The 21,422-nt window shown below is 42.6% G+C and overlaps 2 protein-coding genes across 2 annotated transcripts in view; one reads left to right on the forward strand and one right to left on the reverse strand.

Moving 5' to 3' along the window:
- The window catches only part of DOCK2 (dedicator of cytokinesis 2), a 478,101-nt gene that overhangs the window by 222,680 nt on the left and 233,999 nt on the right, over positions 1 to 21,422 (reverse strand). The gene's annotated exons all lie outside the window — the stretch shown is intronic.
- Positions 578 to 21,197, forward strand: INSYN2B (inhibitory synaptic factor family member 2B). The gene is made up of 3 exons (XM_069970493.1): positions 578 to 2,441; positions 4,160 to 4,234; positions 20,757 to 21,197. The coding sequence occupies exons 1-3, from the start codon at positions 1,150 to 1,152 to the stop codon at positions 20,941 to 20,943; spliced, it is 1,554 nt and encodes a 517-aa protein (XP_069826594.1). The 5' UTR covers positions 578 to 1,149; the 3' UTR covers positions 20,944 to 21,197.

A 21,422-nucleotide genomic window follows, 5' to 3' on the forward strand; every position in this document is an offset into this window, starting at 1 on the left:
CCAATAGCGAATCTGTCCGGCCAGGCAGCCGAACCTGCGCCCGGTGCAGAAGGAGGCCATGCCTCCCGGCACCTTGCTGTGCTTCCCAAGCTCCCTCCTGCCTGCCCATCATGTCCCCCATAGTTTTGTGGAAAAAGTTCCAGGTGTCATTTACCTAAGTAAAGAGCTGTCAGTCACTTAGTAGGATGACATGCTTGACTACTTTGCATATTCTAGGGAATATATCTTTTGGGTCATTTTAGCCCATTTAACTAATATGCCCATGCAGGGAGGGCAGGGGTCATAAATAATTCAGATATATTATAGTCTTAAAAAAAAAAAATCGAAACATTTGTTTTCAATGTTCATTAACAATAACAATAACAGTTGGGCTTTGATACTCTACATTATTTTCGGTCCCCTGGCTTAAAACCTACAGAGCACATGTGTGGATCTACCTTAATGAAAACCTTCTGAAAAAAAAGTTTGTAGTAATGCATTGTAGCGATGTTTTTCCTTTAAATGGACAAGATATAATGAAGTTCTACTTTGTATTTTAGGACATATCTTCCTAATGAAACATAGAACTGTGAAGCAACAAAGTTCTACCTTTGCTACATGACTATTAGTGACTTAGATCACTCTAGCAAAGGAATTATATCATCTGTGCAGAATGCTCTCAAAGGATGGGTTTTAATCATGGTAAACATTCAACAAAGTGTTAATACAAAGGGATTGGACCCAAGGAAGACATTTTAGAAATTCATATGAAGTGTATTTTTCAATAAACATGGTGATTCTAAAGGATTACAACGAATGTGTAGAAAATAAGTCAATATCACAGTCATGTAATTGAGAACAAATAATGCAAAGAGACAAACAGAAATCAGCATTACTAAGGGATTTACAATCATCACACCTTAGAAAGTATCTGCATAAAAACCTGAAAACAAAGCTATTATTAGCTAAACCTATACTTTAACTGAGGATTCATTTTTATGCTGCGAAAACAAATAACATCAGTGTAGTTTATATGAGAAAATCAAAATCATTACAAGGCTTTGTCTGGAAATACAGAAGAAAATTAGTTCAACAATGGGCGCTTCCAATGATCATTCTAAGGACGTTATTAACACAGGACAGAGTTTCCAACTTCAGTGACCTACTGCGATGGGTCGCAAAGAAGCGAGTTCACTACCAGACGTACCCTGCGACTCAATGGAACAACAAACAATGAAAGTTCGCCCTGTGCTCCTTAAACGAAAAAGTTTCGACACCTCCGATCCTACAAAACAAACCAATCACCGTAAGAACAAATCCCAGCAAGTCAGATTCAAGGAGGACAGCACAAGCCACGAGGCACCAGACTTTGTGGGATCAGAAACAAAGCCGTGTGATAACATCTTACTAGTCAATGGAAAATCTGAGAAATCCCACACCAGACCCATGTGTTTGCTTGCTTATCCTCAGTCACAGAAAGGACTTCAAAATATTGCTATACAGACATCTCCTAGTCTCAGGAAACAGTTTCCAAACTTTAAGGCAAAAAAATCAACAGCATCTAGGTCTAAAGGCATACTGTCCCGAGAATCTAGCTGTGCCCAGGTTAATGGAGAACTATCCGATGATGACATAGCTACACAACTATCTAATCTTAGGCTAAGCGACCAATTTGAGGAGGGCTTAAAACAGGTTAGAAGATCTCCACTATTACACACTGTATCTAAAGCACAAAGTAATGGACCTATAAGTGACTGCTCAGGACTTCGGTTTGTTGAAATGCTTGAACAGGCCAATGTCTCCACCCAAGTATTAGAAAACCCTGTCAAGGTGGCATCAGAAGAGACAGAAAAGTCAGCTACTGATCTACAAATGTATAAATCTTCTGAGGTTCCTGTTGAATGTTCTTTAAAAAGCAGCTTAAACATCCTACAATCTTCACATGTATGTGAGGAACCGGTCAACACATGTGACAAAGCAAAACAAAAGGAGTTGTTACCAAAAAAAACAAACCTTGAATGTAAAAGAATTTTAACTTTATCTCCATCTTTTAACAGCAATCTATCATACTGCTTCCACTCAGAACACCAGCAGACTGACAAATTAGAAAAACTTCACGATTCTGCTCCTCAACCTAATAACAGTCATGAGCTGACATCATTTACAAATGTTGATGAATTACGAGCTAAAGAAACTGACATAACTGGATCACGGAAAAACACTACAGAGACCACTGGTTGCACAGACGCAAGCACGTCTAGACTGCCAAAGACTGGTATACATAAAGGGGCAAGCAATGACAGCAAACTGACAAATCCGGGACACAAACCACATGGGCAATTCTGTTCTCTACAAGGTAAACTACATACCGTAGAGGAATCCTTACAGTCAAACAAAGAGAAGATTAAGATCCTGTTGAATGTGATCCAAGACTTGGAAAAAGCCAGAGCATTTAGTGAAGGGTACGTTACAGTTTTTCAAATAATGTGTTATCAGAAAATTATCTATTGTTTAAATTTTCAATTTTACATTCTGTATTTTAAAATAATCCTGTAATCTTGCAGTTTCCTTTCTGCCCACTGGGCCTAAAACTAAGCTGAGACTTCCTGTTCTGCACAGTTCAGATGCCAGCAGTGCCCTCCTTATCAACACAGACAGGAATACAGTGAAAGGTGACACCAATATATAGATAACAGAGGCACACACAACAGCTGTTGCTCCCAACTTGGTGTTCCCCTCCCTATAGAATGACCACTATAAGGCCCCGTTCCCACTGAGCAAAACTAGCGGAATTCTGCGGCGGAATTGTCCGCCGCGGAATGCCGTTAGCCTCCCGCTCATAATGGGAGTCTATGGGAGATGCGCACTCCTGCTCTGTCTGCGCTGAAGACGCGGACAGGGCAGGAGTGCGCGCCTCCCATAGACTCCCATTATGAGCGGGAGGCTAATGGCATTCCGTGGCGGACAATTTCGCCGCGGAATTCCGCTAGTTTTGCTCAGTGGGAACGGGGCCTAAGAGTCCCTGAGCACACGCAGTAGCCTTTCTTATTTGTCAGAAAAAAAAATGAGTATCACTATGTAGAGAGTTGTCAAAAGTTTTCAGAAGTTGTTTTTCAGATGGCTAGATGGATTTTCAGACCACTAGATAGAGGCACACAGCTGAGCGCATCTGTACCTGGTTCACTGCACTGTTACTATATACTTTACCCAACACTTCATCAAGAAGTATTTTAAAGTGTTATTTTCCTTTAAATCGCCCAGAAGGTGACATTTTATTTTCCTAAAGGACTTTTTTTTAAGCATGCCTGAAAAAAGTTCTTAAAGTTTGTAAACATTTTTATGAATAATCATCATGCTAATATACATCTTGATGGAGTGCTGCAATGACTTTTTAGATACATTTTTCCCTACAACACATTTGCCAAGCATTCAGTGAACAAACTGTGACAAGCCTGTCAGACTAAAGCTCATTGTGATGTTTCAGGCTGCTGTCATACACATTAACTGATCCCAAAGAAGTTTTCCTAATGGCCATTCTCTGTAATATAGATTGTAAGTCCTCGCAGGCAGGTTTCATTCTCTCTATGAACCAGTCTACTGTGTAGTTTGTTCATTCATGTTTTTATGTTAACCCCTTATCCTATTCAGAAGAAACAACACCTTCCTTTTCATGCCAAAATCTTGTGCTTGGAAAACCAGTGACATCCAGCTTGGTCCTTTCTGAAGCCTATAGGCCTGAAACATCACATTTTTGTATGCACAAGATTTTGGCATGAATACATCACTCTCCTGTCTGCGATAAGGGTGCTGTCCCTTTTGCTATATTTTTAGATGCAATGGGTTCATTAATGTCACTATTGTTTTCTTACTGACAATGTCATTGCTTTGGGCACCATGTTACGGATCCTTACCATAAGTTTACTATAAGGAAAACTAGGAAAGTAAAAATGGTTGCTTCTTTCCTTTTTCACGCAATTCAGCCTTATTTACTTAAATATGAATTAGCTTATGTGTAAGGATATCTTCACACAACGTCTTTTGGGGCAAAATATTGATCAGGCTGTATGAATATAGCCTAATACTGACCAACATGACCCTTACATGATCATGTGACTTTTATGCACAAAAAAATTAATAATTATATTGAACATTAATTTTCATTTTTGGCTTTATTTTACAGACGCATCTTCTACCGAACTGGACAAGACCTGAACAACTGTAGCACTTGTCAGAGCACGGCATGTATTATTTACAGGTAGTGTATTATTCAATGTGATCGCTATTATGTGTTTTATCGTTATTTTACATACTGTATATTCATCTTGGACGGTCTGCGTATTCTATCGGCTTCGTTTTAATCCACTGCTACTAGTGACAACTCTCAGTTGAGTTACTGCATCTACTCCTATACTCTGTCACCATCTATACAGCAGACAAGTTTATAGGCGAACCAATTGTAAGACAATTATGATAATACCAGAAGGCTAATTAGAATTTTGCCATGGGAGCAGGGATAGTCGGAGTTCTAGACGGTGACCTTTCACTGTAATTACAATGTAGTCTGCCTTGTTTCTGTTCTAACAAATTAGCATTCTGCCAAATTAGTGACATTATTATTCCTATCACAGTAATGCCAGCTAGGTTGTGACCACCCTTCCTTGTTCGCAGCTCTTGTAATTCAATCATTAACAGAGTCACTGATGCTTACAAATATCTTTTGTTTTATGGCTTGTGGTGTCTTTTCCGATGAACCACAAGTCACGCAGCTTTGTTACACATAGTTACTTTGTCTACAAAAATAGATAACTCCGATAGATGCAGCACAGGCTGTGCCACCCATTCTGATGTGCTCTGGGTGCAGCAGACGCTAGGGCTTCTTATATAAATTCTCTTTTAGAATATAGCTTTTAGATACTGAAACTTAATTTTTTTGCATTTGTCAGTGCATATACAGTTCTTTGGATTGCAGCATGTGCATTGCCTGCATAGACAGTTCTGTCAAATCATGGTATATCAGGGTGGACACGATACTGAAGATATCTGGTCAATATGTTAAAGCACTACAGGCAACTGTATTTTTTTCAATAGCCAGATAACTCCCATGTACACCAATGTACAACAACTCAAATCTAATGATATCTAGGGTCTTGGGATGAATGATAACAGAATGAACCTAGAAGACGTTACTGCGATGCCCTGGCCCCTGGGGGCCACTTCCGCAGTGCTAGTGTGATGAGCGGGCAATGACCGGGGCAGCTGCAGGGGTTATACTTGTCACGGTATAGGCCTGAGGGCGGCACAGCTGTAGGGCCGGTCTGTGGAATCTGCGGGTGATGATGGGCATGCGATTCTTCGCTGCACTTAGTCAGGGCACCAGTTAGTGGACACCAATGCCAGGGTTCAGTAACAGCGGTTTTATTATAGATGAGGTAACTAGTAGCAACAGTCTCTCCGGATGCAACCGGGTATATAGCAGGCTTTGACAAATAAAGCAGGAGTGGTGCTGCATAGGCTGTGAGAATACGTGCCGGATGATGGGAGTAGGAGTATGAGAGAAATAGCGTTGCTGGGTGGATTAGCTTGAGAATAATACTTGCTGTGAATCCTTGCAGCGATGAGGAGAGATAACGGAATGACACCCAGATGAGAGAGAAGAATCCGGTCACTTGAGCAGGCAGATACAGCCGAAGACTGGTATATAGCAGCAGACCTAGTCACTCTTCTGTGGGAGAGGATAGAACCACACAACCTCCTTGCTTGGAAGCAGGGGCTGAACTGACTTGTCAGCAGGAAGTGGGAGGTCACATGGTTGCTCCTGGCCAGAGCTAGTCAGCCATTGGAGGAACCATGGTTACAGGTCACGTGATCAACAGCCTTGCATACCACTGTACACTGTAATAATACACAGGAATACATGAGAATACACATGAGAATGCACATTACCAGAGAATACTAGGGGAAAACCAGCAGCAGTTGCAGTGCAAACCCTTACCAGAACAGGCATTGACACAGCAAGAGAAATGGCCATAATAGGAGTAGTAGTCTGCATGTTCTGGGACACTGCATACCTCCCTAGCAAATTTGAGCCGACCTCGGCGAATCTAGAAGGCAGCAAACATGAATAGACTGGACAATCAAACAACAGGATTGAATGATGAGAGTGAGTGTGATGAGGTGTGTGTTTCCCACGCCCAAGGCACAGGTGAGAAGAGAGAATGAGAAACCCTAGTGGCAGGACTTCACCTAGGGGTGCCTAACGTACTCTGGCGACCAGGTAGCTAGTGCGTGAACCATCTGACGTGTAAGCCAGGACAACTTAACTGCTGGCGGGGGACCCTCAATATTCCAGCCAGTTAGACAGTAGGTTTTCTGTTAAATGTGTTACCCTACTGGAGGAGAACTGTGAAGACCTGTGTACTACTTTGGCGTGTCTGAGTAGTGTCTTGGATACCTGGAAGAGAAAAGAACAAAATAATAAAAGCAAACATACATGGGGAGCTCCCTTTCATACCACTCAATCACACACACAAGCACTCCACAGGCCAAACACACGAAAGGGTATCCAAGGTGCGATATGTATGGACCAGTGTGAAGGTTAGGTATGACTATGTGTGATAACTACTATGTTGGGACAAGACAGAGGTGAACAAATACTGGAAACAAAAAGGAAGGGAAACACAACAGACAACAAATACTGTGAGGTCTTGAGGAGAACTGGCTCACATGAATCTGAATGAAAATCTGAGAGAAATCTGAATGAAAATCTGAGAAAAAATCTGCATACGAACTGGCTCAACTAAATCTTTCCAGCTATAGATATGATAATAATACACAATACTGAGACTGGATGAGAAAATACACTCCTACATAAACTGGACTTTCTCTGAGGTATATGTAACCTGACTTCTCTTACTCAGAGGAGGAGCTATCTGACTTAGACACTGGAAAAATATACTGTTTTACAAAAGAGGCACTCTACTCTGAGGCAATCTATGTAACCTTGTGCTTACTCAGAGGAGGAAATACAAAGACTTTGATAACACTGGAATGCAATAGTACAATAAGTGCAATAATGAAATAAGTGCAATAATACCCTGTGTGGAACACACAATCACAGGAAAGTGCATTAGGAAGGAAGGGGTTAAGTGTCTCTGTTAGGTAGAGTCTCTTTTAGGCAATTAGAACATCGTCCATGTAAAAGGCTCTGGGACAGGCACTAGAGAACCTTTTGTTAGTGTAAGTGTCCATCAGCTCATGGCTGGTTAGTACAGGGAACTTGGTCAGGAGGACCAGGCACGAACCTTAAACGTTGCATAGCAGGAACTGGAACAATTAAACAGTTAGACAACAGTTACAGTGAGAACAGTTAGGACGGCCATGTCGGCCTAGCTTCTCAGAGAAGCTTACTCTTGCCCAGGGTGTGGAGGATCAGTCGGCTGCCAGATAGCAACCGATGCTTCCCCGTTAGCGGCCATGACCTCTGCCCGATGATGCTCCCAGAGGGCTTGGAGCTGGCGACGCCAGGCATGCAGAATGGCAGCCTTTTGGACCTCCTCTGGATCCGGGGTGCCCTCCAGGGACACTGGAGCAGTGTCCATCTCATCTGGGGAGTCCTCTTCGGCCTGGGTGAGCTGCGAATCTGGAGATTCTTCCTTATAGCCTGAGAGATGGGAGAGGCCGATGAGGAACTGCGCCCCTCTGGCAGCTGCGGGCACAGGAATAGTACCAGCGGGGCTGGGGTGACCGGGTCCCGGAGGAATGCTGGTCTCAGGTATGGTCCCCTCAGTCTGATCAGCAGAGGCCGGGATGAAGGCCCGGCGAAGACTTCCGTCATCCGACGGGGCAGCGCCCCAGCTGGTGTCGCTGTAGGATGGGAGCGGTGCTAGCAGGCAGGCAGGATTGCTCTCCGGCAGCTCCGGTATCACTGGAGCTGCAGGCAAACGTTTCTCAGGGGCCGCCATCTTGTCACGCTCCAGCGTGTCTTTGAGGAGGAAGGAGGAGGAGCGAGAAGGCAGAAAGCTCGACTCCCCAATCTGCCCAGCAACTGTGACATCAGCGGCCTGAGATAGCCAATCAGGGGAGGCAGCAGCACAATCTATGGCGCCGGGCGATTCCCGCGCTTTGGCAGCATGGCTGTTAACCCCTTCTGGCCCAGAGTATGGCGTAGCAAGGAATAAGAGGAAGCAGCGGCCATCTTGGATACAGTTTAGGGCCTGGGGCACTTCAATTACACCCATGATGATTCGGGCACAGTCTCTGCAAATAAAATGTAAATCTTGCACACCGCGGGGCGTGTTCAATCCTGTTCGTGACGCCAAAAATGCGATGCCCTGGCCCCTGGGGGCCACTTCCGCAGTGCTGGTGTTATGAGCGGGCAATGACCGGGGCAGCTGCAGGGGTTATACTTGTCACGGTATAGGCCTGAGGGCGGCACAGCTGTAGGGCCGGTCTGTGGAATCTGCGGGTGATGATGGGCATGCGATTCTTCGCTGCACTTAGTCAGGGCACCAGTTAGTGGACACCAATGCCAGGGTTCAGTAACAGCGGTTTTATTATAGATGAGGTAACTAGTAGCAACAGTCTCTCCGGATGCAACCGGGTATATAGCAGGCTTTGACAAATAAAGCAGGAGTGGTGCTGCATAGGCTGTGAGAATACGTGCCGGATGATGGGAGTAGGAGTATGAGAGAAATAGCGTTGCTGGGTGGATTAGCTTGAGAATAATACTTGCTGTGAATCCTTGCAGCGATGAGGAGAGATAACGGAATGACACCCAGATGAGAGAGAAGAATCCGGTCACTTGAGCAGGCAGATACAGCCGAAGACTGGTATATAGCAGCAGACCTAGTCACTCTTCTGTGGGAGAGGATAGAACCACACAACCTCCTTGCTTGGAAGCAGGGGCTGAACTGACTTGTCAGCAGGAAGTGGGAGGTCACATGGTTGCTCCTGGCCAGAGCTAGTCAGCCATTGGAGGAACCATGGTTACAGGTCACGTGATCAACAGCCTTGCATACCACTGTACACTGTAATAATACACAGGAATACATGAGAATACACATGAGAATGCACATTACCAGAGAATACTAGGGGAAAACCAGCAGCAGTTGCAGTGCAAACCCTTACCAGAACAGGCATTGACACAGCAAGAGAAATGGCCATAATAGGAGTAGTAGTCTGCATGTTCTGGGACACTGCATTACCGATATCTGAAAACCACTCCGGTTACCAGGATCTAAGATACTCGCAAGGTATTCGTCAGAGCCTGCTGGAAAGCCAGGTTGACCCAGGTTGCATCTTCAGAATCAAAAGGGCCTAGGACAGGAAGTAGTTACTCAGTCTGCATCTGAACCAGGAGGACATGGATAAACAAATACAGAAGGCAAGTGAATACCAGCATACAGATCAGGTATACAGGTTATTGGCCAGAAAAGCATGGACCCAAATAATTGAAGTCAGCAAGCAGGAGACCACACCAAAACCCAATAGCAGTAAACCATGAAAGATTACAATAAGACACTTTCCTTGTGTTATTCCTGAATTACCCAAGGAACTGGACACCGGGACTGCTGATTGGCCAACCCAGCCATGACAACTGCCACAGAGATCAGATTGATGGCTACTGGAAGAGATAAGTTCCACAGGAATGCAGAGTCCTTATACCACATAGTCACTGTAGGCACCAGGAAGAAATGTCTAGATGCATCGGGGTTCTAGACTTCTGACATTTGTCCAGCCAGTGTTTTCTATATTTGAAATATTTGCTGCAATATATGTATTACGTGCGAGAGTTTTCAATATCTGATATATATATATAGATATATCAGATATTAGCCATATCAGATATATATATCTGATATGGCTAACTAAAGTAAAACAAAACTTCACACAAAAAATCCTACAGAGACAACAAAGGTTGCCATACTTAAGAAAAGAAAGAATTTTATTGCTTCCATCAGGTAAATGAAGATCCACAGCTACAGCGTGCATAGGTACCAGAAGCCCTCTCAGCACATACGCCAACTGTCTTCACATAACAAGATGTGAATAGAGCCATATCAGTAAAAGTGAATGATCACTGAAGCAGATCAGAGAGAAGTGTGAAGTTTTATGCTCTGGTGATCTGAAATGTCATTACATACATCTGAATGGGATTTGTAAAAAGAGCTGACCTTGCTGCATTAAACATTTCCAGCCATAGAAAATTCTGCAACTAATCTGCCACATATCAACATGTCTTTTAGAGTTTTACACCATGGATTTTGCCAAGTCTGCTATGTACTCTAAACCCCCCATTTATGTACATGGTATTATACTTTGTTACCAATTTTCAGTGCGGAATCCACAATGATAACCTGCAAGAAATCTGTACGTGGCCTTTATGTCATCTAATTCAAGTTTTATCCACAACTGTGGTGCCCAGATGCCTGTTTGAAAAGATGCCATGTCTAAAAAGATTTCTCCATCTTTTCTCATTTCAGAGCAATATTTCTATAGGCATGTGTGGTAACACTGAGCTACTCAGATCACACAATTTACATTATACTTTTATCAATCTCTTTGTATGAAAATAGAGACATAAGGAGGCAGACTGCTATTGGTGCATGGCATATGGCATGGCATATAACTGATGGACTACTTTACAGGGGTATTGCCATGATGGCAGTTGATGTCATATAACGTTCTATGCATACAAGGTTGTACATAAAAAATTACCTATACAAAAAGTGTAAAAGGAGCAGAATATTCGAGATAAAAACATGATGACTGTATCCTGCTTGTATTCAAGACTGGATACTTCTCATTAACCCTTAACCCTATTGCACAGCATAAATAACTCACTGAAATGAGAAGAGGATAATAAATAATGCAAAAAGCAATATGGAGGCAGCACGTCCAAAAAACCTTGCTTTAATTCACAAGAGTGCAACGTTTTGGCTCATAGTGTAGCCGGCTACACTGCTTAAGAAAGAATACACTATCAGCCGAAACGTTGCACTGGTGTGAATTAAAGCAAAGTTTTTGGATGTGTTGCCTCCATATTGCTTTTTTGGATTGAAAGACGTGCTTGGGTCCAGTTCGGTGAGACTAGCACCCACCTATTTATTTTTTCTGGTGCTGCTGGGACTTGTTGTTCTTTTTCATAATAAATAATGTGGTATGCATACAAAAAAAAAAGAAAAAAAAATAGAAGCTGGTAAAGAAAAATATACCAGCATGTGCAAGGTCTTATCATCTACTGTATGTTGTGCAATAGGGCTAAAGGTTAATGTGGAGAATCCTGTCTTGGATGCAAGCAGGATACAGTTATCATGTTTTAAGTGTTTTTATTGTTGTTCATGGTCAGGGGATGACCTCACAGAGGAGTGTTTATAGTGAGAGATTATAGTGCTGTAAAGCCCAGGAGACAGTGACTACCTGAGAGCGAGACACCACTTATAGGACTAGTTGGGGCTGATTTACATACAATGCGTGAGTTTCACATTATACCAGGCAGGGACGCAGGGTATAGGAACATGTCTGGGAAGTGTACTGGGTGATGCATCAGCACTTTTCCCTAGCAATAGAGACATTTTTTTTACTGATTAGTTCCCTTAACTAAGACCCCTGATACATTTCCTACCATTCTCTTCATCACAACCAATTTGATCTCAAGACTCTCTAAAGTTACACCAGCATATGCCAGATCCCCACCTCTGTAATATAAAACTACGTATCGTCTGCTCTATTTTAAGCATAATAGTTATTATAAAAAATCCAAAAATCTGAGTAGCTATAAAGCTACAATGAAGATCTTGAAAATGATTAAAACATTAAAAACTCTGCAGATTTTCTGCTGCTTCTGTGAATTTGCTGCTCAACACAGCATGCGACAGATAATAAATAATCCCAGATTCTGAATAAAATTATATAAATGCAGTTCATGCAAAGCTACATTTGTTAAACTACAAACTAATACATATAGCTGCCTGCTGAGCTACCCAGACACAATAATCTTGTTTATTCTTCCGTACTCTGAAATGCGTTTGATGTTCCTTATCTTTGTGAATTCTTTATCTGTCAGGCTTACACATGAGAATGAACATAATGTATTATGAAAACCTTTTGTTATAATGGAGTGAGACTACATGACAGATATTTGTTCCCCTTTATGTAGGGCGATACACACAGTGATAGGCTGTCTGAAGCTTTCTCCTTTAATGACGAGGCTATTTTATCTACGTTAGGGAAATAATTAGGAAGCAGAAACAGCTTTGGCCAATGGTAGAGGCTGGATGTGAAGTGTTTACAAATCTCGGCTACGCTAGGAAATCGCTGTGAGGTTACATTTCAATAGAGTGCACGAGCGCCTGTTATGGGTCCTATATTAAGCCTAGTCGGGAAAATGTCTGTGTGCTTGTAAATGTTCTGCAAACAAAATTGCAGTCTAAAAAAGAACTGTAAATATCGTCGAGAGCCACATTCACTCCAGTAATAACTCATAGGATCACTCACTGCAGCTTATGTAATTAGACTAGAGATAATTATAATGAGGATAAAGAGCTGCCTGTGTTCTAGTATTAACCCTCTGCATGCCAGAGATTACTCTGGGTGGTGGTTGATTCATGCATATCTTCTAATTACGTGCTATTAAAAACAATCTATGGGTAGTATTAAAAAAAAAAGCTTTTATATTATCTTGTAGTCTTGACTGCTTTTTTTTTTTTATATTTTACTACTATGTCCATTACCAATAGAGTACTACTGTTATTAACGGCATAGAGTGCTCCATTTTACATGGGCCAATTATCATCCAGGAGTATTGCTAGAAAAACTGCTTCGGTTGATAACTGGGCCATGTGAAAGTGACAGTGATCAACGGAGGAGTGGGAATACACCCGATCCTTGGCTGATGGCACCTTTTTGTACAAAATGTTTCGCTAAGAGCCACATACCTCTCTATTTGAACAGGGCCGCATAAATGATGCAGGGATCATTCCTGCGGCCTGGCCACTCAATTTATTGTGGCTTCTAAAGGCAATGAAAACGAGTGCCAAAGATTGCAAGGTCTAAAAAGATCTTTATTCTGGCCTTTTAAACTGAATGTATCACTATGTACATCGCTTTTTCGTTTTCTATATGAACAGACCGGGTGCCAGGATGCTGGTTCCATGATCCTTTTTTTCGAACCGCTGCCTGATTCCTGTGCAGAGCACCCATCTATTGCCAAGCACCGGCCAGGCATGAAGCACTGGAGGCGGGCCCGCTAGCCCCCAGTGTGACGATCTCCTCTCTGTGATACGGCTCCATTGGTTCTAAAGGAGCCACGTCACAAAGGGAAGGGAGTTTTGTCACACAGGGGGCCGGCAGTAGTAGACCAGCACTGTGTGTGGGAATCAGCGGTTCAAAATAAAAAAGGACCACGGCCACTGTTCACACAATGTTGAAATTGAGTGGATGGCCGCCATTTAATAGCAAATATTTGCTGTTATTTTAAAACAACGGCTGTTATATTGAAATAATGGCAGTTATTTACCGTTATATGGCGGTCATGCACTCAATTTCAACATTGTGTGAACAGATCCTTTCTGTGTTTTTAATCCACTCCTGGTTTTGGTTGCAATACTGACTGAAATATACTGGCTGAGATATATGTAGTGTGAACGCAGCCTAAGGTAGCACAACGCAACAATGGAGCTCTCAGACTATAAATAATTGTGGCCTTCTGTATTACATTGCTTGACTAAGGGCCCTATTCCACAGTAAGGATAATCGGCCGGATTGGCCCCATTTGGCCCGATTCGGCCGATTATCGTTTGGTGAAATAGAGAGAACGATCAGCCGATGATCGTGTCATCGGCTGATCGTTCATTTAGGGCCAGACCTAAAATCATAGTTCCCCCACCGCTCATCGCTACGGTTGAATAGCGTTGCGCGGCTAGCGACCGTCAATTTGACAAGCAGCAGCAGCGTACATTACCTGTCCAGGCTTCTTCTCCACGCTGTCTTCATCCCCGGGTCCCGCGCACTCTATCTTCAGAATGGCCGGTTAGCTGATGAAGCGCTCATCCAATCACAGGCCGGGACCGCCGCGGCCTGTGATTGGCTGAGTGTGGCCTGTCAGCTGACCGGCCATTCTGAAGATAGAGCGCGCGGGACCCGGGGAGGAAAACAGCGTGGAGAAGAAGCCTGGACAGGTAATGTATGATGCTGCAAGGGCTGCAAGGACATCGGTAACGATGTCCTTGCAGCCCTCGCTCAACGTTCATCGGGCCGTGGAATAGGCCCAGTAAATGAGCGGTGATGTAGCAGATCGCCGCTCGTTTACATCGTTGATCGGGCCCTGCTCGGCCCGTGGAATAGGACCCTAAGGCTAGAGCCTTTTTCCTGGTTGTAGCAAAAGGTAAAACCTCAACAGATAGCTGTTCTGATTTTTATGTGTGAGAATTACTTTGAATCAGGCAAATAAGTATTGCAGCCAATAGACATAAGATAATTCTCATATAAAATATTCTCCCTTCAATAGAGCATTATTTCTCAACAGCTCCAAACAAGCTGGTCAGGGTTTCACGAAAAGACAACACCAGCAACACCAGTTACTTTAATGGTACAGCCACATGTAGCATACACCTGTACACTGTAGATATTCTGCATGAAGTTATCATAGCAGTCATTATGATGAAGTTTTAAAAATAATTCTCATACACCTGCAGAGGAAAAAATCCATATGATGTTGAGAAACTGAGCTAAGGTTCAAGATTTTAAATCCGCAGCATATCAATGTATATAGCATGATTTTGGCCTATGGTCAGTCTATAGAGTTCATTGTGTAGTTGGCTATAGGTACAGAACATATCCCACAAGCTTGTTCATGTACATATACCATGTCATGCACCATATGCTTACTGATAAGACATCCTCTGAGGAAGCCTTTGTATTAAAAGGTTGCATTTATTTCTGGTTTATAAACATATTTACAAAGCATAGTGTTTCCCAAATAGGGTTCAGTGGGACCCCATTATGGGTCCTGTGCAGCGACTGGTGGTTCTGGGCGTACAACATCCTGACACTGGCAGGTCTCAAGTCGTTGTGTGGAGCCGTGCATACAACATCCTGACACTGAAGGCTATCAGGACTGATGTTGGCTGGTGTCCGGACAAGTGTGCAGGCCAGGGTACTGAAGAGAAGAGAACCAGGATACAGAAGATGTAAGTAAATGATTGTTTTTTAGTCTAATCTGGTGTCTAATTTAGAATTCTGCTTAGGTAAGTGTTCTGCACTGCAAAAAAAAAGTTGGGAAACCCAAGTATAGGCTTGATTTTTTTTCCTTTTTGTTATCACTGGCATATTGGAATGCCATTAAAGGGAACCTGTCACGCGGTGTGCCGGAGCAGAGCCCGTCCGACCCTCTGGTGAAGCCCTGGATACTTACTTTTTCCTGGAAGTCCCGTTCCTGGACCCGATCCCGGGACAGAGATATCGCTGTCGGAAGCCGTGCACACGCTCACCAGAGATGATACCGACGCCCATAGAAAATGACTGCTCCAGGACGTCGGTCTCACCTCTGGTAATTAGCATACAGCGCGCGCTCAGCAAAATCTCCGTCCTGGGACCGGGTCCAGGAGCGGGACTTCAAGGAAGGAGTAAGTATCCAGGGCTCCACCGGGGGGTCGGGCGGGCTCTGCCCTTGCACACCGTGTGACAGGTTCCCTTTAAGAAACAAATTCCTATTTTGTGGTCATCTATATTATATTCTTCACACTATATGTGAAGACCCCCCAACTGATCAGCTATTTGGCACATGCACCATAATAAGAACAGGGGAATGGACCAGAAGCAGTTGGCTCTGCACCATTCTGAGGTAATGCAAGCTGCAACTATTTGGTGCTGCTGCAACACTGACTGCGAAGCCAACTGCTTATAGCTCCTGCAGAGATGCAGGGTGATCAACCACTTTCTCTGGTTGGGAATTCCCTAGTTTTATGTAATGGTCTCTATACTGTTAAGGCCCTCTTACATGGATGAATATCATACAAGAAATCACTATATCGTTCGAAGTTAATCAATAATCATTGGTGTGAACACAGCAGCAATCAAACGATTAACGAGAAGTCGTTTGTTGCTGATCACATCTTTTGTGCTGAAATAAAAATAATTAATTCTTTGCAAATATTTGCGTCTAAACAATCATCATTAGGGTGTTTGCAGGGATTAGTGGGAGTATACTTCAACGCTACTTTATAAAACTATAGAAAAATGATTGAAATTAGCGAGTTTAGAGTTTTTTAGCGATTTATGGTTTTACATAAATGTCTACCGTTCAGGACAACAAATAATTGCTTGCCGATCAATAAATGACTGCTTTAGCAATTTATCTGAAACCTTAAGGAAGCTTACATTTGGAGCAAACTATCAGCGAAAGTAGTGAGATCCATGCAGCAGCTGCTAAGGTGCAGTATTTAGGATATATAAGCATTTTTTTTAGTTTGTCTGCTGTCTCAATTCCCTATTGCCCTCTGACATAAATTCCTAAGAGATTCAGCTTCACCTGTCTACTCTGCCTCTTGCTTATGGTTTCTCCCTTACAGGCAGGAGGCAGGGGGGGCAATGGGAGGCAGCAGCTTATAGAATACACTGGAGTACCTGAAAACAGAACAGGGATCTTTTATTAATCACAATAGGGGCTCTACCACTATATTTATTCACTCTCTTAGGCTGGGTTCACACTACGTATATTTCAGTCAGTATTGCAACCAAAACCAGGAGTGGATTAAAAACACAGAAAGGATCTGTTCACACAATGTAGAAATTGAGTGGATGGCCGCCATATAACAGTAGCACTCATATATGTGTGGATCAGCCACACAGGAGAGACTTAAATCTGGTTTACACTAGAGAGCAAGCTTAACTCCTTATTCGCCTTATAATCCATAGAAACTATGGGGCATGCTACTGCGTTATGGACTTGCAGACATCCCAGCATCATTATGATCATTATGATGCTGGGAACACTGATTCTAGTGGAGCCGCATTATAGAGGGGCGACCAGTGCTCTGGAATAGAACTGTGTTGAGTTTTCGGTGTACACCCAAGGAATCCCGGCCAGAGTGTATACACTCTGGGCAGGATTCCATAGAATTAAATGCAATGGGGGAGATTTATTAAACAACCAATCAGATTCCACCTTTTATTTTCCAAAGAGTCTGTGAGGAATCTGTGTGTGGAATCTGATTGGTTGCTAGGGGCAACTGAGACAGTTTTATTTTACACCATGTTTGATAAATCTCCCCCAATGTATATATTCAATTAATAATGGCCGGTGTTGCAATCTGCAACAATTGACGTTATTAATTGAATAAATACGTTCTGTGAACTGTTTTCCAAAGTTATTAGTTTGGGAAAAGTTAATACGGTTGAAAAAAGACACATGTCCATCAAGTTCAACCAAGGAGGGGATGGGGGGGGTTTCAATCCAGCTAATTTGCAGATACATAGTTGTAATAATAAGCAGCATTCCTCACTGCCTCTATAACTGTTTACAGCGTTCTTGTAGTAGTCCTGCTGACTATAGCGCCATCCATTACTGCAAACTATTCTCAAGTATCATAAGACAAGAAGTCTTTTAGGATTATTTCTTTTTTTTTTTTTTTATTGCACAATTTCTATATATTGACAGAATTGTCCTTATAACTATGTAACTATGCAGGGATAAATATGTATAGTAATCCTAAGGTAGTGTAAAGAGAATCCATTGGTATATTAGATATTCCAATACTACAGAATAAAGGATGCTGCTGAGAATAATATTTCAGTCTGCAATTTAGGCTCATTATGAAAAAAGGAATGGACGAACATAGGCAGAAGGCAGAACAGGAGCATGTACAGAGCAGGGCTCAGCTCTACAGCTATTTCTGTACCTTTGATGGTAAAATAAAGCACAGGTGAATATTTCCTTTAATAATGTACATAAAATCCCTCAGTCTTGTAACAGACTGCGATAGACCCCAACTATGAGACATTTGTCTTTTCATTTATTTTTCCCCTACATTGGACTGGATGATAAATGCCATACTAGATAAGTTTCCCTAGGGATTCCTTACATTCACATCAATGCAGGCAATTCTGTGCTTTTTATTAGAAGAACTGACCTCCGACTAATATAAATGAATATTAAGAAATTAATGGGGTAGTGCGGCGGTAAAAAATTATTCACAGACTAACACACATTACAAAGTTATACAACTTTGTAATGTATGTTATGTCTGTGAATGGCCCCCTTCCCCGTGTCCCACCACCCCCACCCGTATACCCGGAAGTGTGGTGCGCTATACTCACCTGTCACGTGCCGACACCCGTCTCCGATCTTCAGCGAGTGGCGTCTTCTTCGGGCGGCCGGCGAACAGCTCTGACTGTCCCGAATGCCGGCTGCCCTCTGCAGCGTCATCCGATGCTCAGCCGCGATTGGCTAAGCATAACTGTGCTCAGCCAATCGCGGCTGAGCACAGTTGTGACGCAGCGGAGGGGGAACGGGCAGCAGCGACTCGTCCGTCCGTCCGAAGATGACGTTTGCCACAAGATGGCGGACGGCCCTCGACACAGGTATCAGGTAATGTGTAATGCACCACACTTCCGGGTACACGGGTGGGGGTGGGGGGACACGGGGAACGGGGCGATTCACAGACATAACATGCATTACAAAGTTGTATAACTTTGTAATGTGTGTTATTCTGTGAATAATTTCTGAGTGCCACACTAACCCTTTAATCAGCCCAGTATATTGGCCTTTAAAGGACGTAATATAAGACTTACTTTTAAAGTTTGTAGTGACAGCCAATTCTCCTTTCAAAGTCTTGCATGTCACCAACCATTGCAAAATATAATTTATTCCATTGTATTTGAACAGTGATATTTTTAGCAATAAAGGTAACATTGAAATCGGTGATGTCGACTTTCTTAATTAACTTGAGGATTGGGACCTTACAGCATAAAAATATGACTGTCTTCTGATTTTGACATGAGAGTTGTGTTTGGTCTTATCCAAGGAAAAGTAGGTCATATATTATATGTACTATATAAAGCAAGTATTTTTTCTGGGCTGTTTTAGGGTAGAGGCTTATACATTTGTGAAGGCCACACTACAGATGTAAATAGTGTTTGAATGCTACTTTGTGGCCATGCACTGTGTCATGATACTTTTCTATCAAACCTGGTGTCAGGAACTTACCTGGATCCAGCTACGTCCTCAGCCTCCGGGCCGCAGCGCTGCCTCCCAACGTCCTCTCGAGTGACGTCACGGATACCCGACAGCGTCCCTGGTAACCAGGGACGCAGCGGGCTCCGCTCGCTCGGTCGCTCAGCTGAGCGGTGTTTAGCACTCAGAGTGAGTGGCAGACGCCACTGCCACTCGCTCTGCAGTGCTTCAGGTGTACTTAATGAAGACTCAGGAGTCCGGACCAATGATGTTCTGGTCCGGGCTCCTGGTCTAGTACTTAAAGAGCCAGCGGTCATTTACTGATTGCTGGCTATTAGGTTCATTTCCTAGTCCCAGCTCTCCCTTGTCTATTCCCGCGTTCCCCGTCCTAAATCCTTCTGACTGCTCGACCCTTTATTCTGACTTTCCGCTTGACCTGTGACTACTCTTTGTATTACTGATTTTGTACTGCGTTGTCCATGTGGTTTGACCTGGCTTGTTCACTTCGCTTCATTGTGTTTGTCTGTCCATCTGTTTTGTGTTACACGTACCTAGTGTAGGGAACGTCATTGTGGTTGTCCGCAACCGCCTAGGGTCGACTGAGGCAATTAGGCAGGGACAGTGGGTGGTTTCAGATCAGGGCCCACTGTCTGGTTATGTGTGTGTCCCGTCCTGACACCTGGCTTTAACTTTTCAGTAATTTTGCACCACACATACCAATAAACTTTAGACACCCATAACCCTGTTACTGGTTTAACTGTTGCCCTTGTCCTTGGGCCACTTTTGGTAGATACTAACCACTACTAAATAGGGATACGCCACAAGATCTACCAAATGGAGCCATAAAAATTTGGCCTTGATCACAGTCACTAAAATCCTTATCCTTGACCCTTTTTCTGCTTTCAATACATAAGCTAAGAACTATCAGAATAATTTATTTTACCCCTTAATAGGTTTAAGACATCATAGCTCATCATGCCAAGTCAATGTAATTCACTTTCCCAGTCACTGATTTTAATATTATGCATAACCATTGTATATATACAGTTCTGTCCTGTAATTTGAATTGGAAGCTAAGGGTACACTCTCACATGAAGTGGGCCATAGGAAGGCAAAACCTCACTGATTCTTGATAAGCTCATGGCCTTTTGGGTAAATTGTAGTTTTAGTGATAAATCATGTGGAAAATATAATATATATATAATAATTATTCATAGGATCGCACTGAAAATGAATACAAAAACCATAAATGGAACATTTTATGTCAAAGATGCAATAATATAACACATATTTTGAGTGTGAACCTTTACATTTATGATCATATTAAAATAATGTAAAGTCCTGCTAGAATTCTGTATTTAGGTGTCTGTATTACTGATAATGCTGTGCATTATACCATTAACCAGTTATAACTGACTAAGCAGGTATTGCTACAGTATTAGTTTCCGGGTTCATTTTAATTGTATTTAATCATTTACATGTCAGGTTTTAATAAGAAATGAGGAAAGACAAGCTGAACATGAATGTCTGCATCAGTGAGCAAAAAATGCTGAGCCATGTGGATTGTTAGCACATGTAATATATGCTTTGTTCATTTACTTCCTAGTGTAGAATATGACTTCAGACAACAGGAAGGAAGATTCCTGCACATCCTGAAAAAACTGGATACAGAGGAACCAAGTCCTGTCCTGACTCCGGCTCCAAAACCAGAACCAGAAATTGTCATTACTGAAAAACAGGAAGTGCGGAAAAAAACGAAGAAAGTGAAGAAAAAATGTTTCTGGTGGATCTGACATTGCATATGGTATTACGCCCCTGTACCCAAGACTGTGTGCTCCTAAACATGGTGGTGCCTCCTGTCCGAATCCTGTATGACATAAAATACTCACTGTTATATCCATATAAAAGGGAAATCTCATGTATAAATAGCTTTTTATAAGGTGTAAATACTTTTCTATGAGATTGTACATGTGATTCAAATATTTACACATATTTATGATATTAATATTTTTTTGGTTAATGCTTCACTGGAACCCAGTTTTCTGCCCCTACGTAAAAAATAAAATATAGTTTATTACCACAAAGTTGACATTTGAAGTTTGTTATACAGTTTATACACTGAGAGTACTGTGCCTTTCTCCAGATCATGAGTATGATCATATACGTACTTATCATGACTTTTAAAACTAACCTGTCAGCAGAAAAATGGGGGTGTAAACAGGCTAACTAAGCTCTAGTGCCCAGAGGGCATTCCCCAGCACAGCAACAGCCC

Source organism: Dendropsophus ebraccatus, chromosome 1 (assembly GCF_027789765.1).
Source record: "Dendropsophus ebraccatus isolate aDenEbr1 chromosome 1, aDenEbr1.pat, whole genome shotgun sequence".
Lineage (NCBI taxonomy): Eukaryota > Metazoa > Chordata > Amphibia > Anura > Hylidae > Dendropsophus > Dendropsophus ebraccatus.

What these genes read in the sequence shown, in the direction of transcription:
- INSYN2B (XM_069970493.1), top strand. Translation starts at nt 1,150, where the DNA reads ATGGGTCGCAAAGAAGCGAGTTCACTACCAGACGTACCCTGCGACTCA. An exon ending in GCCAGAGCATTTAGTGAAGG is followed by an intron (nt 2,442 to 4,159) that starts GTACGTTACAGT and finishes TTTATTTTACAG; the next exon opens with ACGCATCTTCTACCGAACTG. An exon ending in ACGGCATGTATTATTTACAG is followed by an intron (nt 4,235 to 20,756) that starts GTAGTGTATTAT and finishes TTTACTTCCTAG; the next exon opens with TGTAGAATATGACTTCAGAC.